Source organism: Sinocyclocheilus anshuiensis, unplaced genomic scaffold (assembly GCF_001515605.1).
Source record: "Sinocyclocheilus anshuiensis isolate Anshui unplaced genomic scaffold, SAMN03320099.WGS_v1.1 scaffold906, whole genome shotgun sequence".
Lineage (NCBI taxonomy): Eukaryota > Metazoa > Chordata > Actinopteri > Cypriniformes > Cyprinidae > Sinocyclocheilus > Sinocyclocheilus anshuiensis.
Window position 1 is genome coordinate 435,655 of NW_015540937.1, and position 23,061 is coordinate 458,715.

Consider the following 23,061-nt stretch of genomic DNA (forward strand, 5'->3'; position numbering starts at 1 on the left):
TTCTGTTCTGTTCTGTTCTATTCTATTCTATTCTGTTCTTTTCTATTCTGTTCTGTTCTGTTCTATTCTATTCTATTATGTTCTATTCTATTCTGTTCTGTTCTATTCTGTTCTGTTCTATTCTATTCACCCCAGTGTTCCATGTGTAAATATGCAGTTCATTTAATCTTACACATCATTGTGTTTAGAAATGGTTTTCTATGTGACTGTAATTGTGTATTTGTGATGTTAGAGAGACAGAAGTTTAGTTAGTTAGTGTGTGTGTGTGTGTGTGTGTGTGTGTGTGTGTGTGTGTGTGTGGGGTGGTCAGCTGTGTGTTTGTGAATGAGAGTCCTGTGATACACTGCTTATAATGTTTGTGTGTGTGATTTACAGTTATGGGTCTGCATCACATTTGTAAATCAAAGCCAGTACTGTTTATTTTATCGATATTTACATCCAGCGCCTCCCTGACTCGTGCGGTTTTCTGTGAACTTTAATTAATACAGTTTATGTGTGTTTATGTGCAGGAGAATAACCAGACCGTTGCTTTCTTTCCTGAGCTTTAGTCTTAACTGAGCACCACAGCCGTTCCTGCGCTGATCTGCCACATTAAACCAACTCTTTATATGCTAATCATTTCTATGTTTCTGCTGTATGCAGTTCTTTGTGGATATATGTATGTATTGCAATAATATTTTATTTGCATTTATGTATCTGGCAAACGTTTATATTTAAGCACTTACAGTATATTCAAAGTATGCATTCTATTCTATTCTATTATTCTATTTTATATTTTTTCAATCTGTTGCTGTGGAGGAACAAATCTGCAAAAATTTTAAATAAATAAATAAATGTAACAATAGGACAATTAATAAAGAAATAAATTACTTTTAGCCATTAATTTATTTTTGTATTTATTTATTGTTATATTATTTTATCCCCACATGTATTTGTTTATTTATTTGTTTGTTTGTTTATTTATCATTTTTGGAGATTTGGTCCTCCATTGTTCTTGGTTTAGTTTATTGACTTCCAAAAATAAATGAAATTTTTTTTTATATATTAAGTTTAATTACATTTAATGTTTTCATTACTTATTTTTCCTTGATTATTTTCTGTATTGATTTTTTTTTATTATATATTTTTTCTTTTCTTTCATTTCTGTATTTATTTCCATATTTATTTATTTTTAACTTTTGCGTGATTTTATGTTTTTGCATACTTCCTGGTTTAGTTTAATGTCTGTTATAAGGAATAATAAATTACATGATAAAATAAATACTAAACTAATTTTTAATTAAATTTAGTCATTAATTATTTTGTGTTACTTCGTTTTCCTTTATTTGTTATTTTCTTTATCTTTCCCATGTGCATTTTGTTCCATACTTATTTATATATGTATTTATTTATTTCAAAATTTTGCAGGTTGGTCCTCCATAGGGTTCCTGGTTCAGTTTTCCGTCTGCTGCGTTGTTTTTGTGGTGTAATGCTGCCATCTAGCGGCTGATGTCAGTACTCCGCCTGAATCTGATGTGTGGCGCCCCCTGCTGGCCGCCGTGATACACGCGCGCTGCGTCAGCACAGTATCTGCTGCGCTGGCACCTTTACCGCGCTGTTAATCCTTTTAACGAGTAAAAACCTGGCGAGTTATAAAGCAGAAGCGAGAAGCTGACCTTGCTCTTCATCTTCAGATTGATGCGATGTGAGTTTTGTTTACAAAAATAACAAACATGAGAACGCACCCTTCCGCCCACATCCTTCACTGCGGCATCACTGCACTGACAGCACATCAGCAGCAGGTGTCGCCGTTTAGTAGTACAAAATATTTATAAATATATTATTAAAAATCATTTCAACAAGTATTTTAAAAACGTAATCATAAAAGGAGAATAAATAAATAATTGATATATTATACTTACATGGTGTAATAATTCTATGTCGATTATAAAATAAATATTCAATAATATTGTTTTATTATATTATATACAAATATATATTTGCATATTTTATTTTAATAAATATTTTATAGTATTTGACAATATTTTTATATTTATAATAATTATTTTTCACTTCACTCTAGTGACTCCCTTTAATAAACTACTATATATAATCATACAAACAGTAATTTATTAAACTACTTTTCCTCTTGTAGATATTTGTAGATTAAAAAAATAATTATAAAAAATAAAATGTAAAAATATTGTCAAATACTGTAATAAATTATATGTGTGTGTACAATATGTGTGTGTACATATATATATATATATATATAGTGATTTATTATTAAAAATAGAAAAAATAGAATAATAGCATATTATTAAAATGCAATCTACATAGAACTGCAAGAGAAAATTTTATTTAGAATAAATGATATGTAATACATATAAAAAATTATTTCAGCTAAAAGTGCTTTAAAAGCATCAAACTAGATATATTTACATATTATATTTGTATGCTATAAAAAGTTGTATATTTTAAAAACAGACAAATAAAATAAACAGAAATTATGTCAGCTCAAGAAACAATTGCCAAAGAAGCATATATAAAATGAGTAGATATATTTATATGTATAATAAATCTATCTATATTTTAAAAATAGAAAAAATAGAATAATAGCATATTATTAAAATGCAATCTACATAGAACTGCAAGACAAAATGTAATTTAGAATAAATGATAAAAATTATTTCAGCTAAAGGTGCTTTAAAAGCATCAAACTAGATATATTTACATTTTATATTTGTATGCTATAAAAAGTTGTATATTTTAAAAACAGAAAAATAAAACAAACGATTATTAAAATGCAACCACGCAGAAATACAAGAGCAGAAAATGTCATTTATAATAAATTAAAGCAAGTAAATATTAAAAATGATTTCAGCTCAAAGTACTTTAAATATATAATTACAAAAGGAGAATATTTAAAATATAAAATAGATATATTTACATATATTCTATAATAAATCTGTGTGCATTTTAAAAATATAATTAAAAAAAATATATATATTATTAAAATGTGATCTACAAAGAACAACAAGAGGTGAAAGTTAAAATTACATTTTTACAATTTATAATATAAAACAGTGTTACTGCAGTAAAAAAAACCCGGACTTAACATGTCTAGCACCTGAAACACTGGCACAATGTGAAAGCATTGCTTCAAATAAAGTCTTCAGGAGAAGTTTGGCTTGAAGAGCAGACATCTGTCATTAGCTCTGAGCTTTCAGAAGAGACCAGCGGCTAGTTTTAGCTGGATGTGAGAGGATTTAGTTTGCATTTCCAGCAGCGTCAAGACGAACGCATCAGCTTTTCAAGCCTCTGGTGTTGAAGAGAAGAAAGGCTTCATTTAAAGCCTCTCCGTGATTTTATAATTCTTTCGGCTTCAGAATGTAAAACCTCCAGGAAACTGAAACAGTCACACTGTTACGACCCTGACAGCGTCATTTCAGCTAAACTACAGCTCAGATAACCCATAAACTTCAACCAAACCAAGTACCATTAAATACTGCAATATATGTTTTAAAGTTTTGAAATATGAATAATTTTTTTTTAAGTTTGTGGAGGTAGAATATATGAATCGCCTTCGCATATAAATAGTTTAAAGGGGTCATCGGATGCCCATTTTCCACAAGTTGATATGATTCTTTAGGGTCTTAATGAAAAGTCTGTAACATAGTTTGGTTAACATTTCTCAATGGTAGTGTAAAAAACACCTTTTTTACCCTGTCAAAAACAGCTCTTTTCAGATCAAGCCGTTTTGTAGCATTTCCCTTTAAATGTTAATGAGCTCTGCTGACTCCGCCCCTCTCTTCCGAGCCGCTCTGAGAGAATGTTTACTTTAGCCGCATTCATCGTGAAACTTGCTAATTAGCACATTATTAGGAAAGGCGATTTGCAAAGATTCATTACAAAACACTCACTTCTTCTGTAGATGAGGCTGGATCACGAGTGATTCGCGCGAACATAGACGCATTTATGTAGATCGGGGGCGCATTCCCTTCAGAAACAAACATAATCCACTAGAAACAAATAATCCACTGCGAGTTCAGCGGCTCAGATGTCGGGAGTAAACATGTAGCATCGGATGACCCCTTTAAGTGCTGTTCAAAAGGTTTGGGGTCAGTAAGATTATTTTTAAAGGGGTCATATGATGCTTTTTTGAAGATCATTATTTGGTGTATTTGGTGTAACAGAATATGTTGACATGCTTTAATGTTCAAAAAACACATTATTAATCGCATCATATGACCCCTTTAAATCAATCGCTTTATTCATCAAGGATGCATTAATTTGATCAAAAGTGACAGTAGAGACATTTATAATGTTACAAAATATTTCTATTTCAAATAAATTCTATTTTGTTGGACTTTCTATTCATCAACAGATCCTGAATAATGCAGTAATGATGCTGAAAACAGCTTTGCATTACAAGTTTTAAAATATGTTCACATAGAAAAGTTAAAGTGCAATAATGTTTCACAGTATTACTGTTTCTTCTGTATTTTTGATCAAATAAATGCAGCCTTGACGACTTCTTTCAAAAATGTCTTTTTTTAAAAACAAACATTTCTGCCTATTTTAGCATACATTTAACAGGATGTTTATGTCTAACTGTTTCTTCTGTTTTGTGCAAAACATTTGAGGACTACGATGCGACAGATTTCAGACTCAGACGTCAGTGAGCGTGAACACATGTCATCCTGCTGCTTTATTTATTCACCAAAACTAAAAATACCTTTCAGAAAGCGTTCACAGTTCGGCTGGACACTTGTAAACACTGAACAGACTCTCCAAAAAAAAAAAAAAAAAGCAGAGCGATCTATATGCATGTCTTTTAATGTACGATAAGTTGTAATAATCGTTCTAAATCTGTGAGAAGTCCACACTATAACGATAAGGACACTGGAATCACTCCCAGAACAGGTTTTTTTTTTTCCAGCCGAAGAATGATAAAAATATTGACAGCCAATCAGAATCCACCTGGTGTCAAATATCTCTTGGTGTGAACTCTGTTGTAGCAGTAATCGCTGACAAAAAATATTGAACTGTTCAAATATAGGCCGACAGTGACGCAGATGATGAGGTTTTGGAACAGATCATAACAAGTACTGTGTATTTGTGCTGATGGCAGAAGAAAAGCTGAAACCAGACCAGAGTTTAATCCTTTTTTTGTTAAATGATATTTTCCTCCTGTGGCAGGTTTAATGTTTTATTCAGAACTCTTTGCATAATGAACATGAACGTGTTCAGAATTAAGGTGCAAACATCAGCAAACACATCCCAGGTCAGCAGAAGATCATTTCAGCATGGCAATAATCAGAACATCTTCTATGAAAAAAACAGGCAGGCATCTTTAGTAGTACGGTTCGTGACCTCGTTTTCTCTCGCGTAGCGCTAGCCTGACCTTTGACCCCCTCATAGATGCTGGTGCAGCTCCACTAATGGAAGACTTCTCATAAACCCAGCTGACAGCTGATTGGCCTTTCCGTCGATGGATCTGACCAATGAACAGGTCGATCACATTTAAAGGGGAAGGAGCCTGGACTCAAGTAACCAATCAGAAACGTGCTGAGCTGAATCGGGGAACACGGCTGTGTTCAAAATGTCATCCCAGCATACTAATCTGCAGTACATAGTATGCATACCGTGCACAGTATGCAAAAGTTCTTATGCATGGCAAGAGCTAAGACATTTACCTAAAGCTGAGCGGCTTATTTATACAGCGCTTTATACAGTACAGATCGTTTCAAAGCAGTAATAACAGGACTGGAACAGTGTTAATGTTGCAAAGTTCATCGATTATGAAACCAATTCGATCTCAGTAGACAACAGTGTCATTATTTAGTAACGCTAATTCAGTTTAGTTCACCAAGTGTCAATCTTGCAAAGTTCAAGTAGATCACTATCCCACAATGCAATGCATTCGACCTTCTATTTACAGTGCGAAAAATGACCTACACTTTTTCCTCATTACTTTAATGGATGATTAAACATGCAAAACAACAGCATTCATTTCAGACATCTGCTGATCTAGACATGCAACATAGTGAAAAAATGTAGTACTCTACTGTGTGTAACCTATATCATTGCAAGTGCACCATTTCACATACTGTTTAAAAAAAAAAATGAGGCAGTATTGAGTATATACTGCACAGTAAGCACTGCGCTAGGACTCCATTCTGAACACAGCCTGCGTGTTAATGAGGAGCGATAAAAAAAAACACTGAGCGAAGGAAAGCTGGAGCAGTCTATTCTCTGGTTTAAAGTGGTTTAGTCCAGTTTAGTCACTCAGAGGGCAGTATGTGCTTTTGGCAGGATAAAAAAAAACAATCTCTCGGTTTCAAAGCAGGCGTGCGCTGAAATGAGAGCAGGCTGAATGCAAAATCCCAGATTGTGACATCATCGTCTTGATTACATCACCGTCCCTCTGCTCGATTCTGAGTACATTCAAAACACCACGGGAAAATGTTTTTTCCTCGCTGCTTCGAAATAAAAGAGTTGGCTGTGGATGTTCGTAACATTCGCTGTGCCATTTATTGGCTCAGAAGTCGTCATGATTATGAGATCATTCCCAAAGGCTCATTAACATATCACCGCCCACATTTACATATCAATACCTGTTCAGTATCAGTACGCTGATGTTCACCAATCATAACAGTGCATGTACATATACAAGTCTTAAAGGTACAGCAGCAAGCGTGTTTCAGATGGCAGAAAATGACATTGTTGAATGCTGAGGGGATTTAAAGTAAAATGCTACAGAAGTGTAGAATATGACACATTTCATACCGTGGAATGAGTTGAAGCAGATCTGTTTCCGTTCCAGTCAGAGCCTATGAGCAGAGCTATTCCTGAACCCTCCAGCCAATCAGAGAGCAGAATTCACAAGCTCCTCCCCCTCCCACCCAGAATAAAAAAAACAGAGCAATGATTGGAGGACACAATCGATGAGAACATTCGATATTAATGAGGTGAGCGATGTATAGCGGTGAGTGTAAGTGCTTTTGGCATTCATAAATCAACGTGTGATCATCAAACATGGCTTTAAAGCTCAGACTCCCCAAAGAAAACACCCTCACGCGTCTCCACGAGCACGTGATGCGAACAGACTCTTGCCACACTTTGCATAAAATGTAAAATCATGTCCTGATTTTCAGATACTCCTAAAATATTTTCACAGGCAAGAATTCAGCTTTTTTTAAATATGTTTTTTTTTTTTTTTATGTTACGTCATTCATTTTTGTTTCATTTGATGTTTGTCGATGCTGAAGTTGCTGTTGTTTGTTCGGGTGTAAGAAAGCATTCAGCTCCAGGGGTCACCGTGTGTGTGTGTGTATGTGTGTGTACATATACAGGTCAGTGTGTGTGTGTGTGTGTGTGGCTATGAGCCTTCATGATCAGTAGAGTCCTGGTTCAACTCTTTCCTGGTGCCCATAGTGGGAGTTCCTGAGTTTTTCCTGGACCGCTGCTTCTCGTCAATATCATGCAGCGATGGCTCCTTATACATACACACTGAGACACAGAGACACAAATACATACAAGACATCATTATTAAACAGCAGGGGTTTAGCAACTAGTGAGGCATTAATACAGTGCAGTCCAAACATCTCAGAGAAAAAAGCTTCAATCTTGCATTGTCTAATTCAGTTTTTTTTTCATTACAAATTACCAGTATTTAGGTGAAAAATCTGCATGATTTTTTTCAAAGTTGTCTAATTTCCAGGTTTTATATATATATATACACACACACACACACACACACACACACACACACACACAATATCAGAACAGAATTGATCATATGCATATGTAATTGTGTGTAGTTCTGGGTGATGTAGATAAAAACATTTAATATATTATTCTACATATTCAATTTTATTTAATGTATTTTAATATATTTTCTATAAAATTCTACCTACACACACTCACATATATATATATAGATAGATATATAGATAGATAGATATAGATTATATAGAATATTATTATTATTATTATATATTATATTTCAAGGAAATAGCCAATGATGAGAAATAGATTTGAAATGTTTAAAAAAGCAAAATACAGTAAAAATCTAGTTAAAATAATCGGTTTATGATTTCCACTTTATTTCACTCAATTAACACAAGAAAGAATATTTATATTATTTCAGCTTTATTCATAGGTAAATGGTAAATGGCCATTTTAATCTACATGGCCTAAATATTTTACTAAAACACTTTAAAGCAATTAAAATGCCATACAAAGAACATTTCGGAATGATGACAAATGAATTCAGTTTGAATTTTGAACTGATTTATTAAAACAAACAGTTTGAAATAACTATTTCATGTAAATTATTCAAACTTTAAACATTTTAATTGAGTTTGAATATATGCTATTAAAAAAGCATCTAAAGTCATCATGGCACAAGTCTACTCTTTAAATGGTCAGCAAAATAATAATGAATGTACTGTAAATATTTCATACATCACCCAGCCCTACTTATGTGTGTGTGTGTGTGTGTGTGTGTGTGTGTGTGTGTGTGGGTGTGTGTGTTCTGGGCACGAAGTGTGAGCACGGTTTAGTTTTCTTGACCCGGTTTCCCTTCATGATGATTCCTTCTTTATTGAGTCCGAGGAACCAGGCGCGTCCGCTCTCATGCTGGCGGTACAGCGTAGATGAGTAGATCACATAATAATTCTCAAAAACACTTTCCTTAAACTTACACTCCGCTGTGAACGTATCCTACAGACAGACAGAAACAGAGAGATCGAGAGAGATGTTAAAACACAATTACAGCTCTCAAGTGTGTGTGTGTGTGTGTGTGTGTGTGTGTGTGTCTTTATAGAGTCTTTGTCCCAGTTTCTTTATAAAGTCTTTTGCATGCACAGGTGGAGAGGGTGGAGACCGCCATCATCCAGAGCAGAAACCACCTCGGGTGAACACACACACACACACACACACACACACAAACATTTGACACAATTAATGTTTTGTATATATTTCATACAGTGGAGTATAAAAACCTGAGACCACCAGTGAAATTGTTTATATTTTGCATTGGGAATTTAACCCGTTTAATCCCAAATTTTTCCCAGACATGAAAATAACCAAATGATGTATCATTAGTGACAACTTTGAAATAATAATTATTTTCTGATTTTTTTTTTTTTTTTGGAAAAGTGTGTGAAAAATTGTGTTTTATGACTGGTGGGATAATGTGTGTATTGAATGAACATATTTCTGCAGTCATCAGAATTTTTATATATCTCAGCCCAGCTATTTTAAACTCTGTTTCATCACATTCTAGGGTTACTATTATGCATAAAAACCCTTATACAACACTGATAGGAATACTGAGATAAAAGACAAAAAATACAACCATCAATGTATTTTAAAATTGCTACTTTATTGTAATATATATCATAAAATATTAGTGCTACCAGTATTACAACATCAATATTGTAACTTCTGAACTTTTAATTTAGTGCAATATTCCCTGAAGTCATTGCAACATTTTAGTGCAACAGTCACTAACAACTGCAGTTGGATTTATATGTATTGCTGTTATCCCACCGTTCACTATTGCTGCCATCAACATGTTTACTTATTCTATGACCACACTCAACAAAACTGAATTATTGTGAATTCATATATTAATGCTAGACACCTTAAAGATAACATGTACCAAAAATTTTTATGTTAAGATACTTTACCAGCCTTTTGTTTTGGAGCTTCGATGCAGCCATCATCTTCTCATAGTGCAAACATGAAATAAACCAAAAGGGTCTGGCTGCAGCTTGGCGCTTGCACTCTCAGGCTTGCACTCTCAGACACTTGCGCTTCCGCTAGCGACTAGACCCTTCTCAAATAAACTGATCTGGTCATGTGACACTTCACACTAACCATGTGACACTGCACACATTAAATTGAGAGCCTTTATTTATTCCATACTTGCAGGAAATGCACTAAAACACCAGTCATTAAAATTTTTAGAGATTTATAAATGAAAACCTTCTTTACGGTCACAAAAGTTACAAATTATATTAGCAGAATAACAATGTGAGTGAAAAATGAAACTGAAAAATGCATATAATTTGGGAATGTGCATTTTGTACTTCAATGGAAGCAAGAAAATCACTTATATTTGATTAATCCCTAAATTCTGAAATATTTATTTTGTTTTACATCATAATAGAGTTATAGTCGTGATGACTATCACCGTGGATTCCCTCGAGATTTTCCTATGGGTTTTTTTATAATGAAGTTTTTCCAATGTAAAATATTTATATTTGAGTTTATAACAATTAAAAAAATAATCATATATTTACCACAAACCTTGAGTAAAACAAGGTTTGTGCTAAATATAAAATTCAAGATACATAGGCATTTGGCTCTGCAGCGTAAATTACACACATCCATCCTGAAAACATGAATTATGAAGCAAATATGATTCTTTTTAAAAATGTATGTACGTACGAGCATTATTACACTTCCATATATGAAATATATTGTGATATGAAGTGAAAACATATATGAAACCTATAAAAAGAAATTGGAACAATTTTTTATATTAACATATATATCGAACCCATACAAATATGTATGTTTATGTAAGTGCAATCCATTTTTGGACATGTATGTCATGTACATGTATATTTGTCCTGTTAATAATATATAAGTAAATAAAAAAGATAGACATGCATTTAAAAATGTCGATTTTTGTATATACTGCATGTTTTTAAAGCTGCATATACAGTAAATTAAATATATATTGTTGACATACATGGTTGCTGCAATAATACCATATAAAAATCATCGTATAGATATTATTATGTACATCTTACTATGGGGTTTTATATATGTTATGAACTTATATCTACCCAGAGAATGTACATATGTGAAAATTATATTTTGCCTTATAAGTATCATATATGGCAATATCACTCTTAATATAGGTCAATATATGTCATTTATTACATTTCCATATGAAGTTCTGTGCGACAAAACGTCTTGTCAAAGTATTGTCAAGTTATATTTACGACAGGCCTTGTTTTGCTTATGAATTGAAAAACTCCATTATAAAAAGCCATGGGAAAATCTCAACCCAAGGTGAATTAGTCTTCTGGGTTTTGACGTCGCGGCTGCAGCACTTTATGGTTTTATTTTAAAATCCGAATGCTAAAACTTTATTTATTTATAAAACTTTACCTGGTTATTTCCAGGTATTTGTTCATTTCCCACATTTTCAATGCGGTCTCAAACTTTTGAACCCTACTGTATATTACACACACACACTCACACACACACTCTCTCACACACACACACACACTCACACACACACACACTCACACACAGAAGTAAGGGAGATGTGTGCTCTTTGCCATCTCAGCATCTCAAAGCACTTTAGCAGATTAAAAGTCACCACTAAATAACCGGTAGAAAACCTCACACACACATACAACCCTGATCTACAACATCCAGACAATAAAACTGCTGAACACACTCAGTAAAACACAAATTACAACAACACCAATCTGAGAGGGGATATTCGTGTGTTTACAAATCAATGGAAGGCAATTCACAAATATAAAACATAAAACCATAGGCGAAGCGTGTGTAAGGCTGGCCATGGGGACTTGGGGCAATAATAGCACTAAATTGGACAAAAATGCCCCTGCACAAATAAATTAAATCTATTACGTCTGTTGCTAACAAAGTGAATATGAATAGACAGTGTCGATTGCGGCATTAAATTAAGATATGCTCATGTTGCACCGTATTTAATTTTAGGCGTTTTTACAGTGTTGCGCATTTTAACCAATCACACACAATTCTGTTGAGCTTAGGAATGCAATGGCCAATCAGAAGCGTTCAGATGAGTCATCGTTGAAACAGATCAGTTTGTTTGAGTGCGCGCGTGTTCGCTGACTGAATTCCGAACTCTTGCGAATTCTCTCATCATAAACAACAAAGCGCAGATGTACATACAATGTAAGAGATTAATTTCACAGTGTATACAGCTTCAGTGATTATAACCATAGTTTTGTTTTTTTAAGCGTGCTTAAACTCGCGATAGATCAATGTTAGTGATAATGTCACTTTCTATAATTTATTCGCTGTTTGAATAACCATGGAAAGGAAACGTTATATAATTATCAATTTCTAACGTTTTTATTAAATTGTAATCACGTTAAATACAAATTCAGTCCCATAAAACATTTTTTTAGCCTACATGACACATGTCTGGTTCTTGGGTTTATGATGTTTAATACATTTGGTTGCTTTTAGCCATACCCTGGAGTTGGTTCCCCCTCCGCCTATGCATAAAACTATCAAGGTTAATTAAAAAAATTCATAAATTCAGTAAAAACATAAAAATTATATTGTAAAACAAACTGTGATTGACTGAAGTTATCAAACAGTAATGTGGGTGTTCACCTAGGAAAGATGTTTAATGTATATGAATCAAAATACGTTTACAGATCAATTTTACATTCACAAAACAAAACAGATTTAATGACAAATGAACGTTTTCATTTTGTGAAACTTGCATTCATTTGTGAATTTCAAACAAACATCACCACGTGCCAAAATACACAGATATATTAAACACAATTTTGTGTGCATACAGTTACAAGCACTGCTGAATTCTTCATAAAACTCAACATCACCGCTGCATTATTACCTCAGTTGTATATTCATTTTCAATCAGTTGTCAATAATTTCTTGCATACACACATACATACTGCATTGCAACACTCACAAACACAAACACACACCCAGACAAAGAAACACACACATGCATCGACTGTCACACTTTGGCAGAAGTTCATTATCACACTAAAACTGAGTTGATTAACACTTTCTCACCCCAAAGATAGAACAAGATCCAGAACAGCTGATCTTGACACACACAGACATGTGTAATGTTACATAACACCAAACATAAACCTTCATTAATATGCATTTCTATAAGTTCGGTCTCTATACTGTATGAAAGATCAAGCTGCAACGGCACAACGATGCTGACCTTTTCATTCACATCGTCCAAAAATGGGTGAAGTCAACTGAATATTCCAGTTTTTGAAAAAAGTCCAGTTTTGTATAAAAGGGTTTTATGTCAGTTCGCACTTCCAATTCAACACTTGAGCACAATTATTATGAACAAACTTGAAATCAATTATATGATTGTTTTTTCCTATATTTTGTGCTGATGTTGAGATAAAACCTGCAAAATGATGTGAAATAAATTTAAATATGGTAAAAAAAAAAATGTAATAAATGGAGCTGAGAGTACAAGACTTTAACTGCTGAAAGCATCAACAAATCACATGAAATATTTAAGAAATGAACTGAAAATGTGCAGAGCTTTGTAATATGACAGCCATTTGAATTTTCAATCAGTTTTGTGTCAGTTTGTGTTTCCAATTAAACACTTCAGCACAATTTATTACAATTATGAACAAACTTGAAAATATGATTGTTTTTGACATATTTTGTGGAACAAATTTAAATATGGTAAAAAATTAAATAGAGCTGAGACTACAGCAGTGCAACTGCTGAAAACATCATCAAATTACCTGAAATATTTAACAGACAAACACAAAAAGTGCAGAAATTTGTAAAACGACAGCCATTTGAATTTTGAATCAGTCTGGGTTTTGTATCAGGTTGCATTTCCAATTGAACAATTAAGTATAATTTATTATGAACAAACTTGAAATCACACTTACACTGATTATATTTTTCCAATATTTTGTGCTGATGCTGAGATAAAATCAGCAAAATCCTGTACAATGAATTTAAATATGGTAAAAAATGAAATGGAGCTGAACGTACAAGACTAATTTACTTTAAATATTTAATAAATGAACAGAAAGTGCGCAGAACTTTGTAAAATGACAGTAATTTGAATTATGAATCAGTCTGGATTTTGTGTCAGTTTGCATTTCTAACTTTACAATTAAGCACAATTTATTACGAACAAGCTTGAAATCACTGTTTTCCTCCATATTTTGTGTTGATGTTGACATAAAATCTGTGCAATTCTGTGGAACAACTTTAAACATAGTAAAAAAAAAAATTTAATGCAGCTGAGAGTACAAGACTTGCTGAAAGCATCATCAAATTACCTGAAATGTTTAATAAATGAACAGAAAAAGTGCCGAACTTTGTAAAATGACAGCTATTTGAATTCAGACACCCTTTCTTTCATGTAGGCCTTGGCTGGTGCTAAAATTGTTTTGCAATGGAGATTTTAAATGTCATTTTTACTTACAGTTGGGTTATGAGAGCGGCCCAGTGCTGCCATGAGATTTAAAGTCCTTTCACACTCTTCACAGCAAACTGACAGCTGTGTGTGTGTGTGTGTGTGTGTGTGTGTGAGTGTGTGTGTGTGTGTGTGTGTGTCTAAAAACACACTTACACTGCTTGCTTTCTTTGTGAATCAATGTAGTTCAGGAGCTACACTTGAAATTTTAATAGATCAAGTCTGTGAATTATGAATGTAGACGGGAGCAGAGACTGCTGCTTCCAGAACCTTCTCGCTGTTGTGTTTTAGACTACATGAGAGAAAGCTAGCATTACAATCCTTCTTTTGACTTGCATTTTCTGCACTGAACACATCCAGAAACGTAAAAGCACAACACCACAAAAAAAACAGGAGTATCTCTACAAAAACAAACCAAGTTTGCTAAAGACGAAGGCAAAATTTGAACTATTTGAATCATTTTTCATCGATGTACATTCAGTATTTCACTCAATTTCCAACATTTCTCTCAATTAACAAAAACGGTATAAAACATTTCAGATTAATGCAAGACAGTACATTTTTACTGACTCTGTCCACCATCGTTCTGTTCAGATATTTTACCTTTAGTACAAATAGCATATTACTTAAGTTTACATTTTGTATTGCATCTATCAATATTTATACTGTGTAAACAAGATGCCATTTGTTTACAGTATCTGCCAATATAGATATAGCCTCTATCTTTTTATACTTGTAAATATGGAGAACAAAACCTGCAAAAATTAAAATAATTAATTGTATTTAATAACAATAATTGTATTTATTTTATCAAATCATTTATTTCTTTATTTTCCTATTGGTACATTTAATTAATTAATTATTATTATTATTATTTAAATTTTTGCAGGTTTGGTCCTCCATATGAAAATAGTTGTTGGTATAAATTTAAATTTTAATCATTTTAATCACAATATTGAAGCTCTGACCTGCAATAAATCCAGTAAAACACAAACAACACCTCCTCACACACAATATATTAACACACGTAATATTACACACTTCAACCTGTAAAAACACACAACATCACAACCGTAACACAATGACAGTGTGTCCTGCTTTCCAAAACACACACACACACACACACACACACACAACAAAATATACACGCACTCAAAATTGCATATAATAGTACATACCCCGACAAACGCTACAGAGAAAAGAAACAAAACAGATTGTTCGATCACATGAAAAGCTGTGGACTTTAGATAGAACAGATATTTTACACACACATCCTCATCAACACACACACACACACACACACACACACACACACACAGATGTGAGGAGTGTTTTCTTACCGAGGAGTAGAGGAAACCCTCTCCATTCATGGCCATGTAGAGTCCAGCCTTCACGCCCTGTATCGCCACGACCCGCAAACCCACCGGGATCAGATTAAACAGAGCTGAAACACACCAACAGCAACATCTTACTGCTCCGGTGTCACTCTTTTAGAGCTCAGGAGACTCACTGGAGCTCCTAGTAATGTTCCATATAGAGACAATTTTGCCTCTAAATGTTCTCCTCTGTGCGCCATTCAGAATTGAATTGAGAATTCCTTTTAAATTAATGAATTTGCACTGAGGTAGCAAAAAGGATGCAGAATTACAATTCCAATTTAAATGTAACAAAGCTAAATTAAAATTAATTGAAATTAAAAAAAATCAGATAGACAATAGACCGAACGATAGAACAATAGAACGATAGATAGAACGATAGAACGATAGATAGATAGATAGATAGATAGATAGATAGATAGAAAACAGAATCCAAAATTACATTCAAATTTGAATGTAACAAAGCAAAATTTAAATTTGAAATTCAAAAAATTCAGATAGAACAGAATGACAGATAGAACGATAGATAGAACGATATAGATAAATAGATAGATAGATAGAATGATATAGATAGATAGACAGACAGAAAGAAAGAAAGACAGACAGATGATAGTGAAATTAGTTCATTTCAGGGTCTGCTGCTTCTCAAAGGGCAGATGTTTCAGATGCAACAAAAGAATATTCAAAAGGAGAAACGAGGGATGGAATGGAAAAGAGAGAGAAATTAATCTACTGAGTGTCAGAGGATGGTTTCAAACACTCGTAACGCTGCTGCTGATTCAGTTCCAGTCCGTAAAAATCGACAGGAGGGAAAAAACCCAGAGGAGAGAAAAAAACAGGAGCAGCGGAGGAGTGCAGCAGGATAACGGAGGGATGGAGGGGGAGGAGAGATCAGAGAACCAGAACAAGGGATGAGTGTGTCTGTTTGGGATTGAGAGCAGAATATGAGAGAAAATTCATGTGAACAGAGATATTCATGTGATGAGGAACATACTCTACACAACACATGAACACAATCTCAATTCACAATCCACAACGCAAGTACATTATCGGTCAAAAGTTTTTTTTATTATCAATGTTGAAAACAGCTGTGCTGCCAAATTTTTTGTGAAAATGCTGTGATACATTGTGATACACTACCATTCAATTTTTTGAAAGGAATTAATACTTATATTCATCAAGGATGCATTAAATTGATCAAAAGTGACAGTAAAGACATTTAGAATGTTAATAAAAGATTTCTATCTCAAATAAAAGCTGTTCTTTTGAACTTTCTATTCATCTGTGAATCCTGAAAAATAAAATGTATCACAGTTTCCACAAAAATATGAAGCAGCACAACTGTTTTCAACATTGATAATAATCAGAAATGTTTCTTGAGCAGCAAATCAGCATATTAGAATGATTTCTGAAGATCATGTGACACTGAAGACTGGAGTAATGATGCTGAAAATTCAGCTTTGATCATAAATTCTAAAAGTATTTTACGATGATTTTTACTGCATTTTTGATCAAATAAATGCAGCCTTGGTGAGCAGAAGAGACTTCTTTTATAAAAAAATCTTAATGATTTCAAACCTTTGTCCAGTAGTGTAAGTGTTGATAGAAAGAAATTTGAAGGAAACCGTTTTGCCGCCCCCTCCTTGAGTTCTGAAGTTTGTTACTGTAAGCATGTACAACAGGAAAACACGCTGAACAAGAATTCATGCAGCTCTGTTTCTCTCTGCTTCAGCTTGTTCATCAGCTGTTCTTCATTTTGCTGGAAGCCGACCAGATTCTGACTGTATTGTGTTTCAGTTCTCCAGCTGATCAATATTCTCACTTTAGATGAAAACATGTTTGCCCACAGCTGTCGGATAAATGCGCTCATGTTATATGAGAATTCCCCACAGCTTAAAAACACAACGAAAAGACAAAACTCTGTCCTTAAACACAACGTGTCAAAACTGATGCTATTTACTTTCTTAATGCACACTCCTGTTCTTGCTGTGAACGACTGCATGTTAAAGTGCATGAAAAAGTGTCCGTGTTCATAATCTTTCATCAAATCGCCAGTTTCACTCACATTATCGTAGTCAAATGGGCGTTTTATGTTGACTTTAATACTGAATCGGTCGTAAGACTCGAGGGCTGAACAGTAATGTGTGTCTCACGTGTGTCACACAAAGACTCAGTGTCTAAGCCTGTTGGACTCGCTAATGTGAGTTTAGCAGATAAGGAGGAAGGCTGTGTGATTCAAAAGCATCTCACAGGAGATTCAAGACATGAGTGGGCACCTTCAAACCACTGAGAGAATACAGGAGCTGGAAGAGAGATAGAACGCTCCAAAATCCTGAGCTTTAGAAGTAAAATATCCCTCTCTAGCACCCCGGGGAGATGAGCTCAGAAGTGTGTGTGTTTGTGTGTGTGTGTGTGTGTGAGTGTGAGTGTGAGCATCCCTCTCGAGATGAGCTCAGAAATGTGTGTGTGTGTATGTGTGCGTCCACACTCACTAATGCATATGCAGATCTGAGAAATACACACATGTGTGTTTGTGTGGCGAGATCTCACACACACACACACACACGTGACCATGGTTCACTGTTCTATCAAGAAAATGTCACCCCAGAATCAAAAGAAAGAAATTATTCATTTTGAGAAACTTTTCATTTAAATTATTAAAATGACAAATTATGTCTACTCTAGGATCATTAAGATGTTTTGCATGGTGAAAAACTCATTTTCCCTTCAAATTCTTATTATTGTAATGCATCTGGCCTCATTTTTCTTAATGTAAAAAAATATGATAATACAATTATATATATATATATATATATATATATATATTAGACTTGTGCCGGTATTCGGTAATGCGATATATCACGGCAAACATTTGGAGTCAAGTCTCTTCTGCTCATCAAGGCTGCATTTATTTGTAAGAAAAACAGCAAAAACAGTAATATTGTGAAATATTATTAATATTTCAAATAATTGTTTTCTATGTGAATATATTGTAAAATGTAATTTATTTCTATGATCAAAGCTGAATTTTCAGCATCATTACTCCAGTCTTCAGTGTCACATGATCTTCAGAAATCATTCTAATATGCTGATTTGCTGCTCAAGAAACATTTCTGATTATTATCAATGTTGAAAACAGTTGTGCTGCACAATATTTTTGTGGAAACCGTGATGCATTTTATTTTTCAGGATTCACAGATGAATAGGAAGTTCAAAAGAACAGCATTTATTTGAAATTGAAATCTTTTGTAACATTATAAACGTCTTTACTGTCACTTTTAAACCTTTTTAACCTTGCTGAATAAAAGTACCGGTATTCATTTCATTTATATTTGTGCATCGGTTAACGTTCATATATGTATGCATGAAAAGAGAACATTAAGATCTGATGCAATCCAACACATCTTTGATTTCCTTTTTGGATTTCAGATCGTATCAGTTTCTGACACAGGACAGCGGGAACAGAGAGACTCACTGTAGTCGCTGTTTTCATCTTTGGTCCCGCCGACTGTTCCATCCGGCTGCATCTGCAAGTAGTAGCCCTGCTCGCTGAAGAGCCTGGTCACTATCCCCTTCAACTGAGGATCTGAAACACACACACACACACACGTCACAAACACAATGCCTGCGCACCATCCACACTCTTAGAAACATCTTCAAAGCTTCTTTATAGGTTTCGGAGTTGAGCTAAATGGTTCTTTGGAGATTATAAACTATCTGATGTTACATTACAGGTTCTTCTGATCTGCTTATGAAGAGCTAGACAACACAACATGTTTTTTACAAAACTTAAAACCTTCTCATAATGTAAAACCCTTCTTCAAACCTTTAAATAAACCACTCTAAACCAATCACACGTAGGCAAACAAGCACAAGTTTTGAATGGGATGGATGCATCATAATGCATGCTGAACTGTAATGCTTAGTATTGTTCAAAATTAATTAATTAATTAAAAAAAGGAATCTGTCAAGTTCCCGAAACAGCAAGTGCTGCTAATCAATTAAAATGTGTTAATTGTTAAATTACATTAGTAAACTGGCTCCCTTTCTGCTCTGTCTCACTCCCAGCATGTTTTCAAGAGTTTCACCGCAATATTTAGTATTAAAAAAGGTCACACGCTATAAAAAGACCAATGAAATCTGAATTACAGACACTTGTACAATATCCCTCATCTCAGAAGAGCTCAGTCGACCAGAATGAACAGAGAGGGGAGAAAAACGTAGTCAAATATGATACAGGCATCATAAACAAACCAAACTGACCAGAATAGATTTTGCCAGCTTTAATACGCATGTTTAATCAATAACAGAAGTTTCTGGTTGTAACATTGAAATGTAGCATTTTCTGTGAAGCTGCTTTGAAACATTATGTAAAACGGTGCTGATATGTGAAAAGTGCTATAAAAATAAACTCGAATTGAACTGAATCAATTTTTAAATTGAATTACGCAAAGACACACCTGTAACCTTTCAGAATAAAGTAACATGGGTCACACTTTATAATGACATTTATTAATAACATCAAACATTGTGGCATTATTTAATGATCATTACTGAAATGAAAAGTTGAAACTTAATACATACTTAAATATATTTGTATCCCTTACTTATCATTTGAATGTAAAGTACATCCACTACCTGTTAAGTATTATAAATGTTAATGCAATCGTATATTCAACTTTATTCATATCTAATATAATCTATATTAATATTTGTATTTATTGCTAAAGTTATCAATTAAAAAAATCATATATTCAATTATATTGACAAATATTTTATATCTAATGTTTATTTTTATTATATTTAATATTTATTAAATTTTTTATCTAACATTGTATATACACTTAATATTTTAAGGTGTTTATTGTAATCTATCTTTGTCTGTACATAAACAATATAAATGTTAATGCAATCAAAGTTATCAATAAAACTATCATATATTCATCTATATTAATATTTTATATCTATATATATATATCTTTATATATTTATAACGAAGTCAATACATTCCATCCCTACTAATACTTTAAAGCGTTTATTGTGATAAATCTATCATTTGTGTTTAACGTAGGTAAACTGTTAAGCATTATAAATGTTAATGCAATCGTCAGGTACCTTATTAATAAAACAATCATGCAAAATCTGACGTGCAGTAATATAATGTAGCATAAAGAGCGACAGACGCATCAAACTTCCGCGCGCACAGGTGAGCGTCACGCACAGGTGTGAATGAACTGACCTGGTTTCCGGCGCACGGGTCGTTTCTTCCCGCTGCAGAATCGGACTTTACTGAAGAGTCCTAACAGGTGCCGATCGCACAGGGAGCCTCGGCCCGAGGGCTCTTTACCGGGGCTGGAGCGACGCTTACCGGACACCGCTCGCTCGCTGTTTGACTCGCGCGCCTGCCGTTTCTGTCGGATGAGCGAGCTGGCGATCGCCGCGGCCATCTCACGGGAGAGGGAGGGACGATCGTGCAGATTCGGTGCAGATTCACGGTGCACACCACCGGCGCGAGGGAGCGAGCGCAGGCATGCACCGGAGCATGAGCGATACCGATAGACTCGGTATTTCCTACCACGGAAAGCACTTAAGAGTTACATAACCGCGCAATTAGACCACATAACAACACAGAGACCGTCCAAAAATGAGTCCTAACGGAAGCGTCAGTTATTCATGACATGAAGAGCTTCGAAGCGCGCAGCTGCAATGACGGGCGATGGGTGTCCGCTTCTCAACTCCTCATCAGTAAGGTCCGGTAAGAAGCACTCCAAAAACATTTGTTGATCTAACAGCCCTCATCCCATCTCCGTCCACGGTCCGTTTCCAGCATCTGTCCCGAGATCCGGTGCAGGGAAAAGCCTCAGAAAATCCAATGGAGTGATTCCAACCTACAGATGCATCTTGTGTGATTCCAGCCGAGGAGATGAAGCTCTGAATGATGCTGAGAGAACGAGAGACAGAGAGGGGGAGCAGTGTGTGTGTGTGTGTGTGGTCGGATAGAAGGAGAGCGACTCGACTGGGAACAGAGGGGGGGAGGTCAAAGCAACAGCTTTCCCAAAAAATGACACAGTCGCAGCGGGAGCTCAACGGCGGCCTAAACCAGAAACAAAACCTGGTTGACCAATATGGGTTTTTAAGTGGTGCATCTGCTTATCCTTGAGGTATGGACGCTTGTTTCTGCCACAGGATGAAAAAAATAACCTAAAAAAGGTCATTCCGACTTTTTATCTCACAATTCGGACTTTTTTTTTCCAATTTTGATTTTATATCTTGCAACTCTGAATTTTTTCTCCCAATTCTGAGTGCGCATCTTACAAATCCAGACCGCTTCCATTTTTTATTCTGTGACCGTAACAAATAAATAAATACATAAAATGAAATAAATTCACAATTGCGAGATATGAAGTCAGAACTGCAAGATATCAATTCAGAATTCTGAGAAAAGGTCAGAATTGAGAACAAATGTCGCAATTACCTTTTTTATTTTTTATTCCATGTCAGAACACAGGAAAACAGAATTGTGAGTTGTGAACTCAGAAAAAAGGTCAGAATTCTGAGTTTATATCTGGAAATGTTGAGTATCTTGCAATTCTATATATTTTTTTTTCTTAGAATCACGTGGGGAAAAAAGTCTGAATTGTAAGATAAAAAGTCACAATTATTTTTTTTTTCTTCAACACCCTGATATACTCATGGAAAAGTTATTTTTCGTTCTTCGCTTTGGGGTAAAAAAAAAAAACTTGAAATATAGCGAACATCCCATTTCTTTATTGCAAAATAAGATGGAATCGCTTATTTGATTGCTTTAAAGCAAAGAGCTTTACAGTATTAAACATGAAAAAACAGTGCAAGTGTTGCTTTCAATTAATATTACAACTTTCATTTCTATTATAAAGCAGCTCTTCAGTGTGTTCATGTTTCTATTTGTTTCTAACCTCAACGCATTGTCAAAGAAGGCGGAGCCCCAGAGCCACACCCACCTAGTTACAAAATCGCCAGGCAGGGACCAGTGGGATTCTGAAGGTGTTTTCCAGAAAAGTTTCCAGTTTTGAACATTGTTTTTTGCCTGATTTTGTTCGAAATGATGTCACACCTGTTCATTCATCGATTTCACTTAAAGTGTATTGTAGTAAATTTACCATCTCAAGAAACAACTCGGTATTTCTCACTGGACAGATTTCCTTGGCTTGACTAAAACATCCCGGCCCAATTTTAAGAAAAAAATCATTGCACAAAGGTCATTTCACAACGCTTGCCAGATGTCGAGTACAAAACTAATGTTACAAACGCAGAACATTCTAAACGAACAACATTTGAGAGTCAGTATCGTTAGGACAAAGTTTAATTAGGGCATTTCAAATGCAGTTGTATAATTACATTTATAGATGGTTTGGCTTCATGTGATTGCTTTTTATGATGAACAGCATTAATTTGTGCGGAGAGGTGAAC

At 34.4% G+C, this 23,061-nt stretch overlaps 1 protein-coding gene across 1 annotated transcript; it reads right to left on the bottom strand.

Annotated features, from left to right (window-relative positions):
* Positions 1–7,304: 7,304 nt before the first annotated feature.
* Positions 7,305–21,828, bottom strand: LOC107689585 (fibroblast growth factor 12-like). The gene is made up of 5 exons (XM_016487615.1): positions 20,852–21,828; positions 19,088–19,198; positions 15,577–15,680; positions 8,520–8,709; positions 7,305–7,503 (listed from the first exon to the last, which is right to left on the bottom strand). Exons 1-5 carry the CDS (start codon positions 21,057–21,059, stop codon positions 7,364–7,366), a joined length of 753 nt encoding a protein of 250 aa, XP_016343101.1. The 5' UTR covers positions 21,060–21,828; the 3' UTR covers positions 7,305–7,363.
* Between the last annotated feature and the right edge of the window lie 1,233 nt (positions 21,829–23,061).

Coding starts and splice junctions, on each gene's coding strand:
- LOC107689585 (XM_016487615.1), bottom strand. CDS start 21,059: ATGGCCGCGGCGATCGCCAGCTCGCTCATCCGACAGAAACGGCAGGCG. Junction 19,199..20,851: donor ACCCGTGCGCCGGAAACCAG/GTCAGTTCATTC, acceptor TGTGTGTTTCAG/ATCCTCAGTTGAAGGGGATA. Junction 7,504..8,519: donor CTCACACTTCGTGCCCAGAA/CACACACACCCA, acceptor ATTTGTGTCTCT/GTGTCTCAGTGTGTATGTAT.